The sequence below is a fragment of the Strix uralensis genome, chromosome 25 (genome assembly GCF_047716275.1).
Source record: "Strix uralensis isolate ZFMK-TIS-50842 chromosome 25, bStrUra1, whole genome shotgun sequence".
Taxonomy (NCBI): Eukaryota; Metazoa; Chordata; class Aves; order Strigiformes; family Strigidae; genus Strix; species Strix uralensis.
In genome coordinates, this window is record NC_133996.1 from 319015 (window position 1) to 337594 (window position 18580).

The 18580-nt window shown below is 57.6% G+C and overlaps 2 protein-coding genes across 2 annotated transcripts; one reads left to right on the top strand and one right to left on the bottom strand.

Moving 5' to 3' along the window:
* Window positions 1-1573: 1573 nt before the first annotated feature.
* On the bottom strand, window positions 1574-8860 carry LOC141954496 (uncharacterized). Its single transcript, XM_074894098.1, has 12 exons — window positions 7819-8860; window positions 7201-7614; window positions 6614-6675; window positions 6009-6162; window positions 5499-5755; window positions 5018-5103; window positions 4311-4607; window positions 3802-3925; window positions 3244-3372; window positions 2793-2932; window positions 2380-2505; window positions 1574-1839 (listed from the first exon to the last, which is right to left on the bottom strand). Coding segments are annotated over exons 2-12 (1455 nt in total). The 5' UTR covers window positions 7280-7614; window positions 7819-8860; the 3' UTR covers window positions 1574-1838.
* On the top strand, window positions 7768-16187 carry LOC141954497 (uncharacterized). The gene is made up of 7 exons (XM_074894099.1): window positions 7768-7938; window positions 8091-8209; window positions 8351-8482; window positions 8581-9031; window positions 9219-9395; window positions 10454-12442; window positions 15357-16187. The coding sequence occupies exons 1-6, from the start codon at window positions 7768-7770 to the stop codon at window positions 11564-11566; spliced, it is 2163 nt and encodes a 720-aa protein (XP_074750200.1). The 3' UTR covers window positions 11567-12442; window positions 15357-16187.
* The last annotated feature ends 2393 nt before the right edge of the window (window positions 16188-18580 follow it).

Here is an 18580-nt window from a genome sequence, read left to right on the forward strand (position 1 = left end):
CTCCCCCCCAGCGGAGCCGGGCAGGGAGCAAGCTTTGCTCCCGGAGAGAGAAAGTGCCGGCCTGTCTCCCTTTCTTCCCCGGGCCTGCGCTGTGAGTGCACCCGGGCTGTGGGTGAAACGTGGAGGGGACGGGGGCTGCCTGCCTCGTGCCGCTGGCCTTGCCCGCCTTGGTTTGCACAGGGCCTTTGGGCTGTTTTGGCCTGGAATCTCTTTTGCACGGTGTGTACCTGAGGGCTTAGCTTCTTCTTGCTCTGTCTATACAATGCTGTGGAGGCTGAGGATGAAAAGTGCAGCAGGTGGCCTAGCTGGGAGGGACTGCAAAGCCAACTCCCCCTCCCTGTCCTTTCCCTGCATTTGAACTCCGTAGGTGATTTTCTGAGCAGCAGTTCCTGCGTACATCCAGGGAAAGCAGTGGCGGGCTTGGCAGTGCTAGGTCTACAGCTGCACTCGATGATCTTAAAGGTCTTTTCCAACCTAAATGGTTCTATGAAATGTGGTCCAGATGCCAGAAAAAGAGTAAATAAGGAGTTGCAAAGTTGCCGAGCCAGGATGAGAGAGGTCAGGTGCTGGGAAAGGGAAAATAGTACTGTAAATACTTAAGGCAGGAGCCACAGCTGTAAATGAGAGTATGTGGAGCTGGGGACTCTCCAGCAGACCCTTGGAAGGGACCCTTGGTCCATCTCAGTGTCAGCTGACAGCTGAAGTTCATTAAATAACAGGAAGGTGTAACACTGGGCTCCTATTCATTCTCTCAGCTATGGTAGAGCTTTTGTCATTAATTGCAGGATGACAGTACCAAAGTGATAAAATCCAGAGGGACTGGAATATAAAGGTGACGGGTGAGGCTTCCTGGGTAGCGAGACTTGATTTAGAAAGCACTCAGCCACTTAGCAGTGGGCTGGAGGGGCAAGAGATTAGTCCTGGAAATTCTCCTCCTCCTTTCCTGGCTCCCTTGAGATGCAACATCTAGAAGATCTTGATGGGTCTTCATCTAGATGAGAAAATAGAGTGAAATAACCATCTCACAATGTCCACCTGGTGTAATGGTGGCGAGTAAGCTGACCTTACGTTGGTAATGACGCCGTTTATGTGATAATTATAGCTAAGCAGGTGATTCCTGGGCAAGAACTGTGACCTTTCTACTTAAGCCTGAACAGGGCAAGATGATATAACTGAACAAAATGGTTCAATAGAACCCTGAGTCTCATCCCAGCCCAACACCAGCAGCCGTCCCTCGCCCCTGGACAGCCAGACCGTCCACCCCGGCACCCCGAGAGCTGGGCCCGACACCAGCAGCCATCGCCTGTGCTGGAAACCTGTCCCGCCTGCCACAGAGCCCCAGGGGCCTGGCCCTCGCCAGCCCGGACAAGCGCCCGGCCCGCCCGCCTCCAGCCCGGCCTCCACGCCCAGCCAGCACAGGCAGCCAGCTGCTGTGGCACCAGCCCAGCACCCTCCAGCCCCCAGAATAATGGAATCCACAGCCCCGGCCCCGAGCCCATTGCCCCAGCCCTCCTGCAAGGGCCGGAGGCAGCCCCGCCAGGGCTCGGGTTGGGAGAGACGACACACTCCCGACTGACAGCTCCATGGGCCAACCGTTTATTTCAGAAGAACTGCACAGCAATAAACACAGCTGAGAGGCACAAAAGAGTCTGAAGGCAAGCAGAGAGAGGTCCCCGTGGAGTGGAGTCCTTGGAGATTGATGCCTTTGGGGGACGATTCTCGCTCAGGACAGGCCAGGAAACCAGATGAAACTCGGAGTGGGAAGACTCCAGCAGCCCCTCTGCTAACAGCCACGCCTGGAGCCTGCTGACACTTCCCTGTCCGCTGCCGTACCAGCATCTAGTGCGGGGAGGAAGAAAGAGAAGTGTGAGATGTTACGGGCAGGGAGAAGGCAGAGAAGTCCCGCAGGCTGAGCTCCAGCCACCCGGGATGGGATCTGCGTGCGATGGAGCCTCAAGGCGTCTGTGAGCTGGGAGAGGCCCCTTGTGCCCAAGCCCCTGAGCAGGTCCCAGGGGCAGCTGCTCAGCCAAGGGCAGCCAAGACCTTGGGTGTCCCATGCAGGTGTCCCGCCTCGGGGCAAGGTGTCTTGGGGCAGGACTGTGCCAGGGAAGGACACGCTCTCTGGTTTGGAAAGGGGAGAGCCAGCCATCAGAGGGATCCCTCTGTCTGCAGCCAGGACTTTTACATGCCACATGGAAAGCCTCTTCTGGGTGCCCAGGCAGTCCCCCTTGGGTTGGTCCAGCCCAAAGCCAGCCTCCAGATGCTGCTGCTGCCTCATGAGGGGTGTCAGAGAAATCCCCTCTTTCCCCCAGGGCTGCCCTCAGTGGAGGGATGGGCCTTGCAGCCAGGGGAAGCACAGCCCTTTTTGGAGACAATTACCAGGGGAGCTGCCTCTGCTGCTCTTGACACCGCCTGTTGTTCTCAGTGACCTGCTTGAATATGTCCCTCCGTTGGTGATACGGCTCCAGCCTTCTGAGGACCTGGACCGCTCGTGGGGAAAGGTGGCTGCAACAACAGGGAACAACAGCCCTCAGCCTCTGCCGGAGACCCCCTCTGCCTCTCCCCTCGTCCAGCCCCTGCACCCCCCAGTCCCGCGTGTACCCACCCTTTCACCCTGGGGTGAGTTTTGGGCCTTGGCCCGGAGAGGGGTAAGCCAGGTCACGGCCATGTCAGGAGACATCAGAGGGTCTCCTGTGGAACCCCAGGACGCAGGGATGGAGGACCTGGCCGTCTCTGCGGGGTCACGGCTGCTCGACTGCCCCAGGCTGTGTCCAGAGCTGGTGCACACTTACTCAGTCTGGAGTCTTCCCAGCTGGGCGGCTGCTGCTGTCATCTGCTCTGCTGGGAGAGGGTTTTCAGCCTGTCTCCACCTCTTGTTGGCCTCCTTTCTCCTGGGCTGGGCTGGAGGGTGAGGAGTCCAAGAGCCAAGTGCCTGCCAAGGAGGAGACAGTCTCAGCAAACAGATGGGAAACAGAGGTGCTGCTTCCCAGAAGACTCTTGAAAGGGGCCTGCAGCAGGACCTGGAGTCAGGAGACTCAGCACCGCGTGCCTGCCATCCTGGCTGACGGCTGCTCCTGCCCCTTGGATCCTGCTGCCAATCTCTCCCCCACAGGGATGAGCAGGCAAAGCCCTGCCCTGCAGCTGGGTGTTAGTCCTGCTCCCATCCCCTGGAGACCTGCTGCCCTGGGTGCCCCGACAGAAAGAGTCGCTGCTGCTCTCCGCAGTGCCCACCACTGCCCATACCTGGGGTGGCTGTCGGTGCTCCCCTGCAGACCAGGCTTCCCTTGCCTCCCATTCTGCCTTTGCTTGCTCTCGCCACTCCTTCCACCAGTTCTGCCCTTTCTCCCACTCTGCAGACAGCTGCCGGACCTCCTGGAGGGGACAGAAATGCAGCAGCAGGCAGGATTAGTCTCAGCTCCTGGAGGGGCTTCCGTCGGGTCTGACCCGTGTTGCTGCCCCTTGCCTCAGCTTTGCCCTTGACATGCCAGGGGCCGTGGAGTCACGCCAGGCTCCTCAGCTCATGACAAACACAGCTGCGTGACCAAAGATCTCCGCTGCCAACACCCTAGAAAGGACTTGTACATTTTCCATAGCCCCTGGCCAGGGCAAAGTGTTTCATGACAACCCAGGGGGCAATAACAGGCGGGGAGGGTGTGCAGCACCTTCCTTTTTGTGAAGAAGACCTGAAGGAGGTGACAGACAGGTTCCAAGGAACGCAAGGGATCCTTTCAGGAGGACTCTCTGCACAAAGAGGCTTCTGCCAAGTCTCAAACAGCACGGTAGTCACGGCAAGGCACGTACCTGCAGTGCTCTCCTGCAGCCTTCGGATGCCGGGAGCGCAGCGGTGGACCTGTCTGGAGAAGCTGGCCCCTGCCGGCCTGTCTCCTTTGTCCTGGGGGAGCTGCCTGGGCACGGGGGGAGCACACTGCAAAGAGACACCGGGAGGAGTAGGCATGAGCGTGGGGAGGTTGGTCTCCCATTTTCACTGGGCATCAAAGCTCCCCAGGCTGGCAGAAGCAGCGGGAGAGGTGGGGCCATTTCCCAGGGCAGGGGGGAGCCTTTCCTGAGCCCCATTAGATGGGTGGGAGAGGAGTGCCCCTCCGCTCTGTTGTAAGGACAAGGGAGCTAGAGTGCACAAACATCCCCTGCCTTCCTCACTGAGGGGCCTGCGATGGGGCAGACAAGCTCTGAAAAACCGTGGGACATGTGCCAGGGACCCTCCCGAGTCCCTGGAGCCAGAGTGTCCCAAGGGGATGTCTCTCCTGCGTGAGTGCAGGGATCCCTTTCATCCCTTCCCACAAGGGTCTCACCTGGCAGAAGGCTTCTTGCCTGTGTCTTGCTGCCTGGTGCCTGGCCCCTGCGTTGGCAGCACAGGCAGGGGAAGTGCCACCCGTCTCTGCAGCAGCTTCCCAGGACACGCCTCTGCAGCTGGGAGGAAGCTCTCTGGAGCAGCCCCATGGGGAGGGCATTTCAACTGGGCTGTGGTCAGCCCTGGACAGCACGGACCCGTTCCCGTACTTCTTCTGGGCCTGTGCTTTTCTCCAGCCTTCTTGTGCCAGGTGGAGAAATCCTTGGCCGCTGCTCCGCCTGTAACAATGAACCGAAACCTGGAAAGCAAATGATGACACAGGCCTGAAGAAGGGTGACCGTTACCCCCTGCAGCTTCCCAGCACTAATCCTGACTGTCGTGCCAGGCATGGCATCCCTTTCCCGTGGTGGCCATGCACAGGTTCTGTTGGCAACCTCCCCCCAGCACCAGAAAGTGGAGCTTTAACCCTGTGCAGTTGGTTCTGTCTGATGTGGACGACGTCAGGCTGGGCATGAGAAACACTCGCCGTGCCCGATCACTCCGGGAGAACACAGGCCTCGCCCCAGCTCAGCACCAGCTAACCAGAAACCAGTCACTGCAGGGCTGATCCCTGACTTGGTGCTGAGCGTCGAGCCCCGACAACTCCGGAGCAGGAGCTGGGAAGCCGCGGGCTCAGTCTGCCGAGGGCTGCAGAGGAAACGCACTCACCTGGGGAACGCGTGGGCAGGAGCAGCCTCCATCCCCTGAGCAGTGGGTGCTCCCCTGGAGAGAGCCCCGCTCGGCATCCACAGCCTCTGCAAAGCCACACGGAGCTGTCAGAAGGTTTCCAAGGCAGTTTTCTCTCGGCTCCCAGAGAAAGCAGAGCTGTCTCCCGCTCCAAAAGAGAGCCACTTCTCCAAACCTCTCTCCCAAATCCTCCCCCATGAACTTTAGCCCTTGCTCTGCTCTGGAGGAGCTGCACAGCAAACACTGACACTGCGCAATAACCCTGCAGGGCTCTTTGTTGGGCAAGGACCCAGAAACTCAGGAGAAACTTTCTGTGCTCACGGAGAGCTCAGTGGGGGTGAGCACAGGGACAGGCATTGGACTGGCCTGCCACGTCCAGGCTGGCCAGTGACAACTGGGTGGCTCACCCTTCACCAGGCTTCCCGAAGACGCTGAAGCAGCCCTCAAAACCTGAGCGACTTACAGTGTGAAGCAGCGCGATCTGGCTGGCCTCGCTCTCCAGCCCCGTGACGCAGTCGTAATAAAACCGCATGCACAGGACGTCATCTCTGCAGGACAGCACGCCAATGTCCTTGAAGGCGAAGGCCAGGCGCTGCCTGTTCCTCAGCTGGAAAGAGTACAGGAAGATGGTCTCTTGCACACAGTCCTGCACCACGTGCGGCGGGAAGGAGGTGGCTTGCGATAGCCACCCATAGTTCAGCGTCTTGATCTCAATGTTGCCTGCGAGGAGGAGGAACATCGTCAGTGCCACAGCAGGCCAAATTTCCATGTCAGGTTCCTGACAAACTGCCAGAGCAAAGGTCATTTACAGAAACAGCTCGTGGGGAGTGCTTTGTTTTGGGGGAGCTCAAGCCACCCCCTGACCCTTGGAGGCAATTCTCGACTTCTCCTCTCCCTTTCCAAAGAGCAGAGAGCACGCACCCCGCCCCCAGACATGGAGGGGGCAAGTGGAGGTTGGCCACTGTCTTCTCACCAGGGATAGCCACTGTGGGGAATGCGAGCTCCTGCAGACATATCGTGTCAATGTCCAGCTGGAAGACTGGTCTTCGAACCACATACACCTCTTCTTCGCCGCTGAATCGCTCTTGGACCACAGCGAAGGTCCCGAGTCCTGTGACCAGGACACCCTGCCCAGGAAAAAGACAAAAAGGCTGATGAGTGCAGACTTCAGAGATGGGAAAAGTGAAAGCTTTGGGAAGAGCCCACGTTCTCCATTTCTTGTCTTCCCCTCCTCAAGATATTTGCTAACATCCTTCGGCTAGAGAAGATCCCCGGCATTTCCAGCACAGGGAATAGCCCTTGGACTGATTCCCAGCGATTATCCTTGGCATGGACCCAGCATAATCCCGTGTCTCTCTGCTTGGTCTCGTCGCTCTGATCACAGGAAAAGGGAAGCCCGCATCCTGTGTGCCAAATGCTTTCTCAGACTAGATCTGGACTTGCTTTCTCTCCTGGCTGACCAAGAAGCAGCTGTGGGCACACGGGGTTGTCTTGGTGTGCTGCCATGATGCTCAGGGAGGGATTGCTCGCCGGGGCCCGGGATCGGGAGAGAAAAGGGGGACCAAGACGCCAGCCCACCTTGTCCAGTTTCAGCTGTCCCAGGATGTATGCAGACACGGCATCCCAGATAGCCACAACCTCTGCAAAGCAAGGGAAGGAAAGAGGTGTCAGGCTCCAGGCCAGCCATCTCACAGCCTCCTGGCAAGGTCCTCGCCCAGGGGGTGCCAGATGCAGGTGTCCAAAACCAGCCCAGACAAACGCTGCCGTGGCTGCGGAGCTGGGCTGTGCCCCAATTTATGACTGCCAGCCTTACGCTGCTCCTGGGGCAGGGCTGAAGCAGAAATGGGGATGTGAGAAGGGCTGAGGACCAGGGCTGTGGCCATCTAACGCAGCTGGGATGCAGGACCCCTTTTCATCCCAGAGCCAGAACCCCAAGAGGTACCAGCTCCCAGGGGAAGCTGGCCCTGGATGGCCCCCTTCACAAGGGGAACATGCCAACCGTGGGTCCTGGTTGCCACATGGTCCCCTGAGCCCGGTGGGACCCTCAGGCAGGGCTCTCGCAGCAGCCCCCAGCCCTGTCCAGCCACTCCCACAACCCAGCAGCCCCAGCTTTTGACAGTGGACAGCCCCACTGTCCTTTGGGAAGGAGCTCCTGAAAACCTTACCCTCGGGGGAGAGCTGCAGGAGCGTGGGGAACAAGCTGCACAGCTCAAAGCTGACAGCCACGGTGCAGCAACCCTCCATTGCACTTGTTGCTCGTCTGCAGCTCCGGTAAAAAGATGCTCTTCAGAGAGTGTCTCCTCTCTTCTCCGATGTGCCCCTGCTCCTCTTGCCTGTCAGCGAGGGTCCGCCAGTGCAGCCCTGCTGCCTCCCGACCCTGGTGCTGGCTCTGGAGCAGCTCCGAAGGGCAGCACTGGGGAGCCCTTGAGCAGTGTCCAGCAGCGCCCAGGCCTTGCTGGGAAGTGCTGGCACGGCTGCGGCACCGGGGAGACATCCCCTGTGATGTGGGGCATCCCCCTGTGACATCAGTCCGCATCACTGGAAGGTGCATTTATGACATCAGCAGGGAGGCGGGACAGCTGGTGAGAGAGGAGAGAGATTTTACCTCTTGTCCTGGGAAAGCCATCCCCTTTCTCACCAGTCTTTTTCCAAAAATCCCGTCTGTCTCTGCTGCTGGAGCCAGTCCAGGCAGGGGGGTTTGGGGGTTGGCTGCGGTTGGGCAGTTACAAGAGATGGCATCGAAGGCCTGTGGGGAGCAAAAAAGGAAAAATTGCTTTGCTTACCTGCGAGAAAAAGAAGATCTTTTGCTTCCAACAGCAGACACGTGGACTTCAGGGGCTAAAATACTGCACATGCCTCTTGAAGAGCTGAAATCGGCTTCACTCCCTGGAAAGAAGGGAAGAGTAAAAACATGATGGAAATTAGAACTCAAAGACTGTTTGCAAAATCACAATGAATCATAAGCGTCCTTCCTTTGTCCGTCCCCCCGCTACAGAAGCCACGTTAGGACTCGGCTGGGAACATTTGTTGTGACGACCTGTTTTCTTTCTCACAGCCTCCTTTTCCAGAGGCAGGAACACTTCCCCAAAATTCAGTGACTGCCTCAAAAATGAAGATAGCCTTTCAGGCAATGGAGCAAGCAGCGAGACAAAGTGTAAGAAAAAGAAAAAAAAGGTGAGGAGTGCGAGTGTGGAGATCTACTGACACAACAGAGCCATTTAACTTCCAGAACTGCTTCTTTTCAGCTCATCAGTGAAAATCCCCCTGCGAAGAGCCTGGGGCACCTTCTTCCATCTTCCCATTCCGGTGATTCAGGGAGTTCCAGAGATGGACTCTCCCGGTGGATCCCACCTCGCCTAAGAGCCAACACACGCACACGGCAGTGAGGAAGTTCACCAAGTTGGGACGGTTCTGGATCAGATCCCGTCTATCGTGCCAGCCGTGGGAGTGGGTTAGGGTCTGGGTGCCAGCAAAGGGCACAGGTGACAGTGAGGGTCTCAGCTCCAGCCGCTGGGACACGACCAGTAGGTGTGTCCCGGGTGCAGCTACTGGAGGAACTGGGTGAGTAAAGCGAGCAAGTTGCGGCAGCAGCAGGCGAAGCAGGACTGCAGGTCACAGCCCGTGGGCCTGGTGCTGCCTCTGGGGAGCCAAAGCGATCGCATCTCCCCCAGACGCCAGGAGAAGTGCGGGGATGTCACGTTTAACCGACTCCAAGGGGGGCGGCTGGTGAGCAGGAGGCCCCAGGAAAGCAGCACCGCGGCGGCAGCACCGGCGGGACAGAACACGGCGCGCTGGCGGCGGCAGCCCCGGGACCCCCCCCGGTACCCGCCAGGTCCCGGTGTCCGCTGCCGCCGCCCAGAGGGACGCCCGGCCCCGCTCCCCGCCTGCCCGCGGGCGGGAAACCCGCCCTCCAGGCCGGGCGGCCTCAGGCCCGCCGCCCCCCCGCCCCGGGCGGCGCGCTCGGACCTGCCCCCGCCGCGGCTCCCGCCGGCCCCGGCACGCCCCGGGCGGCAGAACGGGCGCGGGTCCCGCCGCCCCGGCAGAGCCGCGCCGCGCCGGGCCCGGCCCCTCCGCGGCCTCCTCCGCTCGGCAGCGCCCGCGGCCCCCGGCCAGGCCCAGCCGCCGCCGCCGCCGCCGCCGGAAGTGACGCTACGACGGGGCGCCCGCGCGCCGCTCCCGGCAGGCAGCGGGGGGCAGCGGCTGCCATGGCAACGGCTCCCGCGGCGTCGGTCCCGCGGCAACGCCGCCGCCGCCGCCGCCCGCTCGGGAGGAGCCGCAGGACACTCCCGGCTCCGGACGCTGCCGGGCGCGCCGCGGGCTGGAGGCGGCCGCGGCCCCGGCCCCGGCCCGGACGGGAGCGGTGAGCTGGGGGCGGGGAGCGGCGCCGGAGCCCTCCGGGTGGGCCGGCGGCCCGGGACGGGGCGGGCGGGAGGCGCGGGGGAGGGCGCTGGGCGGGGCGGCGTCCCGCGGCGGGCGGGCGCTGTCGCCCCGGGGAGGCGGGAGCCCCTTTCCCCCCCTCCCCGTGTCCGTGCGGGTGTGCCCCGGGGTGTGCGCGACCGTCCCTGTCCGTGTGTCTCGCTGCCCCGCACGGCAGACTCGGTGCCCGGTGTCCGGCGGGCGGGTACGACGCGCTCCCGAGCTCGCTGGGAAACCCGGGCTGCGGGTCTGGGAGCAGCGCGGGGACTGATCTCCGCTGCGGAATGCCTCAAGGGAATGGGGATCCCCGAAATAACTGCAAAATAGGCGGATTTCTGGCCAATCGTGCTCGACAGCCTGACTAGATCCACAGGTGGCGTGTACCCGAGGCTGGGGGTGGGAAGGACCCCCGGCTGCTTCTGCTTCACTCCTGAAAACAAAGACTCGTTTGGGCTGGAAAACATCCCTGGGGGTGGCTCAGCCCAAGGAGCCGTATGTGGTCCAGCACGAGTGCCCGGCAGAGGCTCGTGCGGCTGCTCGTGGGCAGGGGGCAGGAGCAGGACAGGGCCAGCACAGCTTGGAGAGTTTAGTTCCAGCGCAATTACTTGGTTTGACTTTTGTCAAAATATGCTCTCGTCTTTTTCCTGTCTAAACCCTGGTCTCCCTTGGAAGTGTGTTTCAAAGGACACCGTGTTAATCATAAACTCACTGCATCCAAGCAGTTGTTTATGAGTGGGGTGGCAGACAGAGCCCTGCCTGTGCCCTTCACACACACCGGCATTAGTCACGCTCTGTTCAAAACTTGAACCCTGAAGAGCCAGATCTCACCGTGAGGAGAAGCCAAGCCGAGCGGTCAGGTCGTGCTGCGTCTCTGTTCGGTTCTCTCGGTGCCCACACAGGGTTCTGCAGCCTTGAAGGTGACTGTTAGAGGTTCCTGTGTCTAAACTGTAACATTTTTGTCTCTCTGAGATAGCGATGATCTTTGGTGTCTTTCTCTCGTAGAACATGGCTTCAGCAGATAAGGAGTTTTCAGAAGATGGCAATTTTTCGCCAAAAGGTGGCACCAGCAAGCTGCCAGCAGATGCATCTCCTGACTCGAGATGCCCCATCTGCTTGGACAGATGTGACAATGTCGCCTATCTAGATCGCTGCTTGCACAGGTTCTGTTTCAGCTGTGTGCAGGAGTGGTCAGACAGCAAAGCAGAATGCCCCCTCTGCAAGCGACCCTTTCTTTCCATTTTCCATACGATTCGTGCTGACGATGCCGTTGAAGAGTATATACCCAGCCCGTCAGAAAACAGCTCTGCCTTAGCGGGGGAACGCCGCGCTGGCAGTTCACCTTCCCCAAGGACGCTGTCACCAGATAACGGGGTACTGTTTGACGGGCTGTCTGACCAACCCGTGCGGGAGAGGGTCGGAGAGATCCAGCTTATGCTAAGGACTCTGGCCTGGATGAGGCAGGCGAGCGCAGAGGGCACCTCTCTGCCGCGGATTCCGGAGGAGGACATGATCAGCTTCCGCAGAGCTCTGTACCGCAGCGCTGGGTGGATTCGTAGCATTCAGGGCGGTGGCCGCTATCGAGACGTTTCAGCAGAGTTTTTCCGCCGCAACCCTGCTTGCCTTCACAGGTTGGCTCCTTGGTTGAAGCGAGAACTTACAGTCCAGCTCGGTGCCCGAGGATCGTTGGCAAACGTTGTGCAGCGCGTTATCGTGAGTAACGTGACCAGGTATGATCTGGACAGTCAGGCCTTTGCTGACGAGCTAAAGCCATTGTTGCTGAATCGCACTGAACGCTTCTTACATGAATTCATCGCGTTTGCCCGGTGTCCTTTTAACTTAGAAGCATACGATCTACACGCCAATTATGACTGTCCTGCACCATCATACGCTGAAGGAAACCACTCAGACTTACCAATTCTTACATCCCCAGATATGGCGTATGGGCTCCACAGAGAGACTCGGATAGATTGGATCGGTGGCCAACGTCAACGGGATGGGCTTCAACAAGGGCAAGTGCCAGGTCCTGCACTTGGGCCACAACAACCCCCTGCATGGCTCCAGGCTCGGGGAGCTGTGGCTGGAGCTGTCTGGAAGAGAAGGATCTGGGGGTTCTAATTGACAAGTGTGTCGGGGTCACCATTAGCCGGCGTCCTTATTTCTCCATGCGGGAACAGAAACGACGCAACACCAGTGTGATGATCAGGTCGTCCATGTTTGTTTTTTTTTTTTCCTTTTCTGGTTACATTTATATTCTACTAAGTTCCGTACACGCACTCATCTATCTTCTAATAGGCTACAGGTCATCTACACGAGCTGTTCACGCGCCTCTACAAGCATTTGCATTGGTTAATTTCAATTAGCACATAAAGCCCAAAACTTGCCAAAACTCCCTTATCTCATACCCTGTTTTGCTCAGACTTGTGTGCTTTTGCTGACCACAGGTGTTTCTCACTTATCTGCTATCTTGTGTGTTTTTGCCAGCCTTATTTTGCTGGCCTTGTCTTCCTCCTTGCATTCTTCTGTCTGCACTAACTTTCTCCCAGCGCGGCCCAGACTCCTACACAAGCGTAGGGAATGGCACTCGGAAGATCTCGCGATGTACGGAAAGAGTAGTTACAACCTCCCCTCCTTTCCTTTGTTACTAAATAAGGTAATGGGTAGGCCTGTAATGCCGAGGGCACACCCACGGAGGAGGTGCTTGGCGAGCATATATATGCAAGTTGGGCAGTTCAATAAACAGACATTTTGTATCCACCACATTGGTGTCTGTACTGATGTCCCCGAGAAGGTCTTAACCCCCTGTGGTATCTGGCCCTGCGACCTGAGCGCCACCAACAGGTGGATAGGCAGGCTTAAAGATGCAGAGCCAGCTACAATAAGTGGTGACCCCGACGTGATCTACAGTTATCGTCGTCGGTGCCCAGCAGGGGGTGAAGGAGCTCCACGCAGCACGGGAGACCCCCCCGGCGCGCCATGGGTGCCATAATTCAGGTACTGAAAAGATGGGGTGAGCAACATAAGACTTCTATGAAGTCAAAGACACTGAAAGCTATGCTACAAAAACTGATAGGGCTCGGCATGTTGCCGGAACCAATAGACTGCATGAAGCCGGAGCTCTGGCCACAGATAGAGGCGGTGCTGACGGAGCAGGCGAAGCTGGGAAGGCCAGAGCACTTAGTGGCTTGGGGGAAGGCAAACGCGATGATGATAGCTACCCGGGAGGAGCAACAGGCGTGGCGGGATGCGAAGAAGGGTCTGCGGGGTCTCGCGGAGGAGACCACCCAAACGGAGGAGCTCACAGCGAGCTCCGACGATGAGGAGGGGGAAGACATAGTAGGGAACTAGAGGCGTGGCCCATAGAAGGCAAGCCATCGGGGGGAGACGGGGGCGGAGAACAGGGGAAGAAGGGTGCGATCCCGTCTGCGCCCCCGGCACCCCCCCCGTGTACCCTTGGGAGGAGATGTGGAAGGTGGAAACCGAGTGCGTAAACAAGAATCAGCAGAAAAGGGGCGCGCGAACATGCAGCGTTCGGGGGTGGATATGGGGGCGGTCCGGCAGCCACAAGAGCAGGGGCAAGTCGCCCAAGGGCCGGGCCAAGGAGGGCAACCTGGGCAGGACCCGCTCCTTGATTGGTTGCCGGGTGCTCCTCAAACCCCCGTGCGTGCCCGCCATGGAGTGCAGTGGGGCCGGCAGAGCCTCGCCATATAAGGGAACTGAGCGACCCGTTCGCTCATTGGCGGGAGCCAAGGACCCGGATAGGGTCGGATGGCGAATCGGAGAGCGACGAAGCAGAACATGACCAAAAATGGAAGCATGAGAGAGGTTGGGGGGCGCGGCCCAACCAGCGGGAGGTCCAGTCACCGTTAGAGCCGCCGGCGGAGGGAATGAAAGGGCTGACAACGAACTCGCTAGGGCGGTGCAGGAACTATCCGCTGCAGTTAGAGAGAACAGGCGGCTGGTGGGGGGGGGCTTGGCGCCATCCTCTGTGCCAAGGACACCCACAGATTGGCAACTCATAGCCAAGGAGTGCATTATGTTGGCGGTGAAGCTTGAGCCTGCAGCAATACATGCCTACCCAGTCAGGGTTACCCCCACAGGGCAGCAGGAGTGGTATCCGCTTGACGCGAAGGCCGTGCAAACCCTATTTAAGGCAGTTGCTGAACTTAGGACACCCAGGAACAACTTTGCTATTAGAAACCGTTTTGGCATTGCCACTGACCCCCTCTGACATGCGACAGCTGGCGAAAGCGGTGTTAAAACCGGCAATGTATTTGCTGTGGAAGGAGGCATGGGGAAGCCGAGTTACTGCTGTAGTCCATGCGGCCACCGATCAACAGCACCCCTTACATGGGCCTACCCATGACCGCCTATTAGGGCGGGGCGCTTTTGCAACGATGCCAGCTCAGTTACAACTGCGGCCCAGAGAATTCACGGCCGCTACGGAAGCTGGCAAACAGACCTCACAGGACGTTTACGCAACATGGCTCTGTTACACTTTGGAAAGGAACCTGATACAATCCTCATCCCCTGGAAGCAGCAGATGTGGGAAAATATGGTTGCTCGTTCTGAAGACTTACAATGTGCCATCTTTGACTTTCCGGGCTCCATAACAACAGGAAAAGGCCTACAGTGGATTACTCACCTGAAAACGCTCCAGTTACAACTTACCCTACCTCTATCAATGCGCCCTCTTCAGGGCACAACATATTTTACAGACACCTCGTCGCCATCTCAGACAGCCCCAGTTGTGTGGAAGACTGAGGGACGCTGGGAAAAGAGGATGTGAACCCAGACCGACAAATCTGTACAGTGGCTGGAGGCCAAAGCGGTACAAATGGCACTCCAACAGCAGCCAGAAAATCCTATTAATGTTGTTACGGACCCTTTGTATGTCTATAAGCTCGTGCACAAAATGACAACAGTAGGGTTCGTGCAAACGGAAGCCTCGACTCTACTTTATGAGGCTCTACAACAACGCACAGGACAGGCCTTTATTACCCAGTCACCAATCCCTACCGGGTCCAATTATAGAAGGCAACCATCAGGCGGATCAGGCGGCGCAGGGTGTGTGGTCAAGAGACGCCGCAAAGAACCTACACGCCTTCCTACACCTTGGAGCGAAAGCCCTAGCAAAAACATGCCAGACTCCCCTGTCACAAGCAAAGAATATAGTGGCACTTTGCCCCTATTGCCAAAAAGGCCCACTGTGGGAGGCAGGCGTCAACCCGCGAGGCCTCTCCTCTAACCAGATTTGGCAAACCGACATAACGGAATGTGACTTGTTAAAGCCAAATAAATACCTTATAGTAACTATCAACACCTTTAGTTCCACAATACTAGCCACGATGAGTCGTAAACAGACAGCCAGACACGTCATTGTTCATTGGGAGGGCGTTATTGCATTATTAGGAAAACCACAGGAAATCAAGACAGACAATGGCCCTTGCTTCATTGCTAAGCGCACAAAAGAATGGTGCGCGTTATGGGACATCAAGTTAGTACACGGCCTCCCTTACAATAGTCAAGGTCAAGCCGTAGTGGAGCGTGCACATCGCACCCTAAAAACGAAACTCCAACAGCTTGGGGAGGGGGAAGGCCACGCAGGAACAATGCCTGTAGACCGCCAACAAGCTCTCCTGTCACGCGCCCTGTATACTCTAAATCATTTCGTTAGGGGTGAGGAATCCACACCTCCCCTGTGGAAACACTTTATGCCAACGCAGGAGACGAAAAACTATCCCTTAGTCCAAATCAGGGAACCAGGCTCGATAACTTGGGAGACGGGGTGGTCGCTGAGAGTGCTTGGGCGTGGGTACGCGGCAGTGGAAAAGGATGGTATAATTAAGTGGGTACCTGCACGGTGTGTAAAACCTGATCTAACATGAGATGGAGCTTTGTTTTACAGCATTGGTGGTGAATCACCCTCCTTGGCTGTGCATTGCTGAGTCACGCAGGACACTGGAGGGAGTGGGCGCGAGCACGTCACCGCAAAGACGTCTGCTTTCCCTTAGGTACGGGAGCGGAATCCTGCTATGTCTTCATCACAGCCGCCTTTCATAACGGGTCTAGAGAGCCAGTGCCCATATCTGAATCTAAGTATGGAACCGAACTCATGCATAAGGATGTACGAGAGCGCTTCCAAAAAACGCAGTATGTCTTAGAGACCATTAACATGCTGATTGACATAACTGCGCAGGGAGGCTGTAAATGTGTGATGTTTAGAAACATAACCTTTTGTTGTATACAAGACAAAGACTATGATAAAATTGGGAGAGAAAATGTACTAATTACGCAGCTGTTGGAGAACATCAAGAAAACAGCTACCTTTACGAAACCGGAATGGTTTGGGCAGCTTGACAAGGTGTGGGCTTGGTTCACTGGTTGGTTTACTTGGGATTGGCTCATTTGGGGAGTCATTGGGGTATGTAGCGTACTCCTTGTTATTTGCATTGCTTTTACCTGTATTAGCGCTATGGTTCGTAAGATGTTTAAGAAGGTTAACGTTTTATTAACAAGATAATGTTATAAAGCATGGGGGGGGGAAGTGTAGGGAATGGCACTTGGAAGATCTCGCGATGTACGGAAAGAGTAGTTACAACCTCCCCTCCTTTCCTTTGTTACTAAATAAGGTAATGGGTAGGCCTGTAATGCCGAGGGCACACCCACGGAGGAGGTGCTTGGCGAGCATATATATGCAAGTTGGGCAGTTCAATAAACAGACATTTTGTATCCACCACATTGGTGTCTGTACTGATGTCCCCGAGAAGGTCTTAACCCCCTGCGGTATCTGGCCCTGCGACCTGAGCGCCACCAACAGGTGGATAGGCAGGCTTAAAGATGCAGAGCCAGCTGCAATAGACAAGCAGCTGACCATGAGCCAGCAGTGTGCCCAGGGGGCCAAGAAAGCCAACGGCATCCTGGCTTGTGTTAGAAATAGTGTGACCAGCAGAAGCAGGGAGGTGATAGTCCCCCTGTGCTCTGCACTGGTGAGGCCACACCTGGAGTGTTGTGTCCAGTTTTGGGCACCTCAATACGAGAGAGATCTCGAGGTGCTGGAGCAAGTGCAGAGGAGGGCAACGAGGCTGGGGAAGGGCCTGGAGAATAAATCCTGTGAGGAGAGATTGAAGGAGCTGGGGCTGTTCAGTGTGAGGAGGAGAAGAATGTGTCAAAGTTATATGAAGTAAGCAAGCAAATTTATCAGGGCCCGCTTGCTGTGCTCACTGGGTGCTTTGGGCACTGAGCATCCCTGTCCCCTCTGTCCCCGGGGTCCCAGAGCTGCCCCCACCGCGTCCCTGGGAGCAGGGCGGAGCAGGGACCGGGGCTGCGGGGGAGCTCGGGGGGGGGGGGGCGGTGACACCCCCTGCCCCAGGCCTCGGGGCTGGGGACATCCCTTGTGCGAGAGGGGATGCCTGGGGCAGGGGGGTGCCTGGGGCAGGGGGTTGCACTCGTCCTCCTGCAGGATCTGTGTCCCTGCACAGAAGCTGCTTTTTTGGGGAGGATCTGGGGAGGGGGTTACTGATGGAGCTCAGTGTGTGGGGGCTCTTGTGCTGGGCGAGAGGCACCTGAAGGCTTCCATGTCGGGGGCTGGGAGCTGGAGCCCCTTCTCCCCCCCAGCGGAGCCGGGCAGGGAGCAAGCTTTGCTCCCGGAGAGAGAAAGTGCCGGCCTGTCTCCCTTTCTTCCCCGGGCCTGCGCTGTGAGTGCACCCGGGCTGTGGGTGAAACGTGGAGGGGACGGGGGCTGCCTGCCTCGTGCCGCTGGCCTTGCCCGCCTTGGTTTGCACAGGGCCTTTGGGCTGTTTTGGCCTGGAATCTCTTTTGCACGGTGTGTACCTGAGGGCTTAGCTTCTTCTTGCTCTGTCTATACAATGCTGTGGAGGCTGAGGATGAAAAGTGCAGCAGGTGGCCTAGCTGGGAGGGACTGCAAAGCCAACTCCCCCTCCCTGTCCTTTCCCTGCATTTGAACTCCGTAGGTGATTTTCTGAGCAGCAGTTCCTGCGTACATCCAGGGAAAGCAGTGGCGGGCTTGGCAGTGCTAGGTCTACAGCTGCACTCGATGATCTTAAAGGTCTTTTCCAACCTAAATGGTTCTATGAAATGTGGTCCAGATGCCAGAAAAAGAGTAAATAAGGAGTTGCAAAGTTGCCGAGCCAGGATGAGAGAGGTCAGGTGCTGGGAAAGGGAAAATAGTACTGTAAATACTTAAGGCAGGAGCCACAGCTGTAAATGAGAGTATGTGGAGCTGGGGACTCTCCAGCAGACCCTTGGAAGGGACCCTTGGTCCATCTCAGTGTCAGCTGACAGCTGAAGTTCATTAAATAACAGGAAGGTGTAACACTGGGCTCCTATTCATTCTCTCAGCTATGGTAGAGCTTTTGTCATTAATTGCAGGATGACAGTACCAAAGTGATAAAATCCAGAGGGACTGGAATATAAAGGTGACGGGTGAGGCTTCCTGGGTAGCGAGACTTGATTTAGAAAGCACTCAGCCACTTAGCAGTGGGCTGGAGGGGCAAGAGATTAGTCCTGGAAATTCTCCTCCTCCTTTCCTGGCTCCCTTGAGATGCAACATCTAGAAGATCTTGATGGGTCTTCATCTAGATGAGAAAATAGAGTGAAATAACCATCTCACAATGTCCACCTGGTGTAATGGTGGCGAGTAAGCTGACCTTACGTTGGTAATGACGCCGTTTATGTGATAATTATAGCTAAGCAGGTGATTCCTGGGCAAGAACTGTGACCTTTCTACTTAAGCCTGAACAGGGCAAGATGATATAACTGAACAAAATGGTTCAATAGAACCCTGAGTCTCATCCCAGCCCAACACCAGCAGCCGTCCCTCGCCCCTGGACAGCCAGACCGTCCACCCCGGCACCCCGAGAGCTGGGCCCGACACCAGCAGCCATCGCCTGTGCTGGAAACCTGTCCCGCCTGCCACAGAGCCCCAGGGGCCTGGCCCTCGCCAGCCCGGACAAGCGCCCGGCCCGCCCGCCTCCAGCCCGGCCTCCACGCCCAGCCAGCACAGGCAGCCAGCTGCTGTGGCACCAGCCCAGCACCCTCCAGCCCCCAGAATAATGGAATCCACAGCCCCGGCCCCGAGCCCATTGCCCCAGCCCTCCTGCAAGGGCCGGA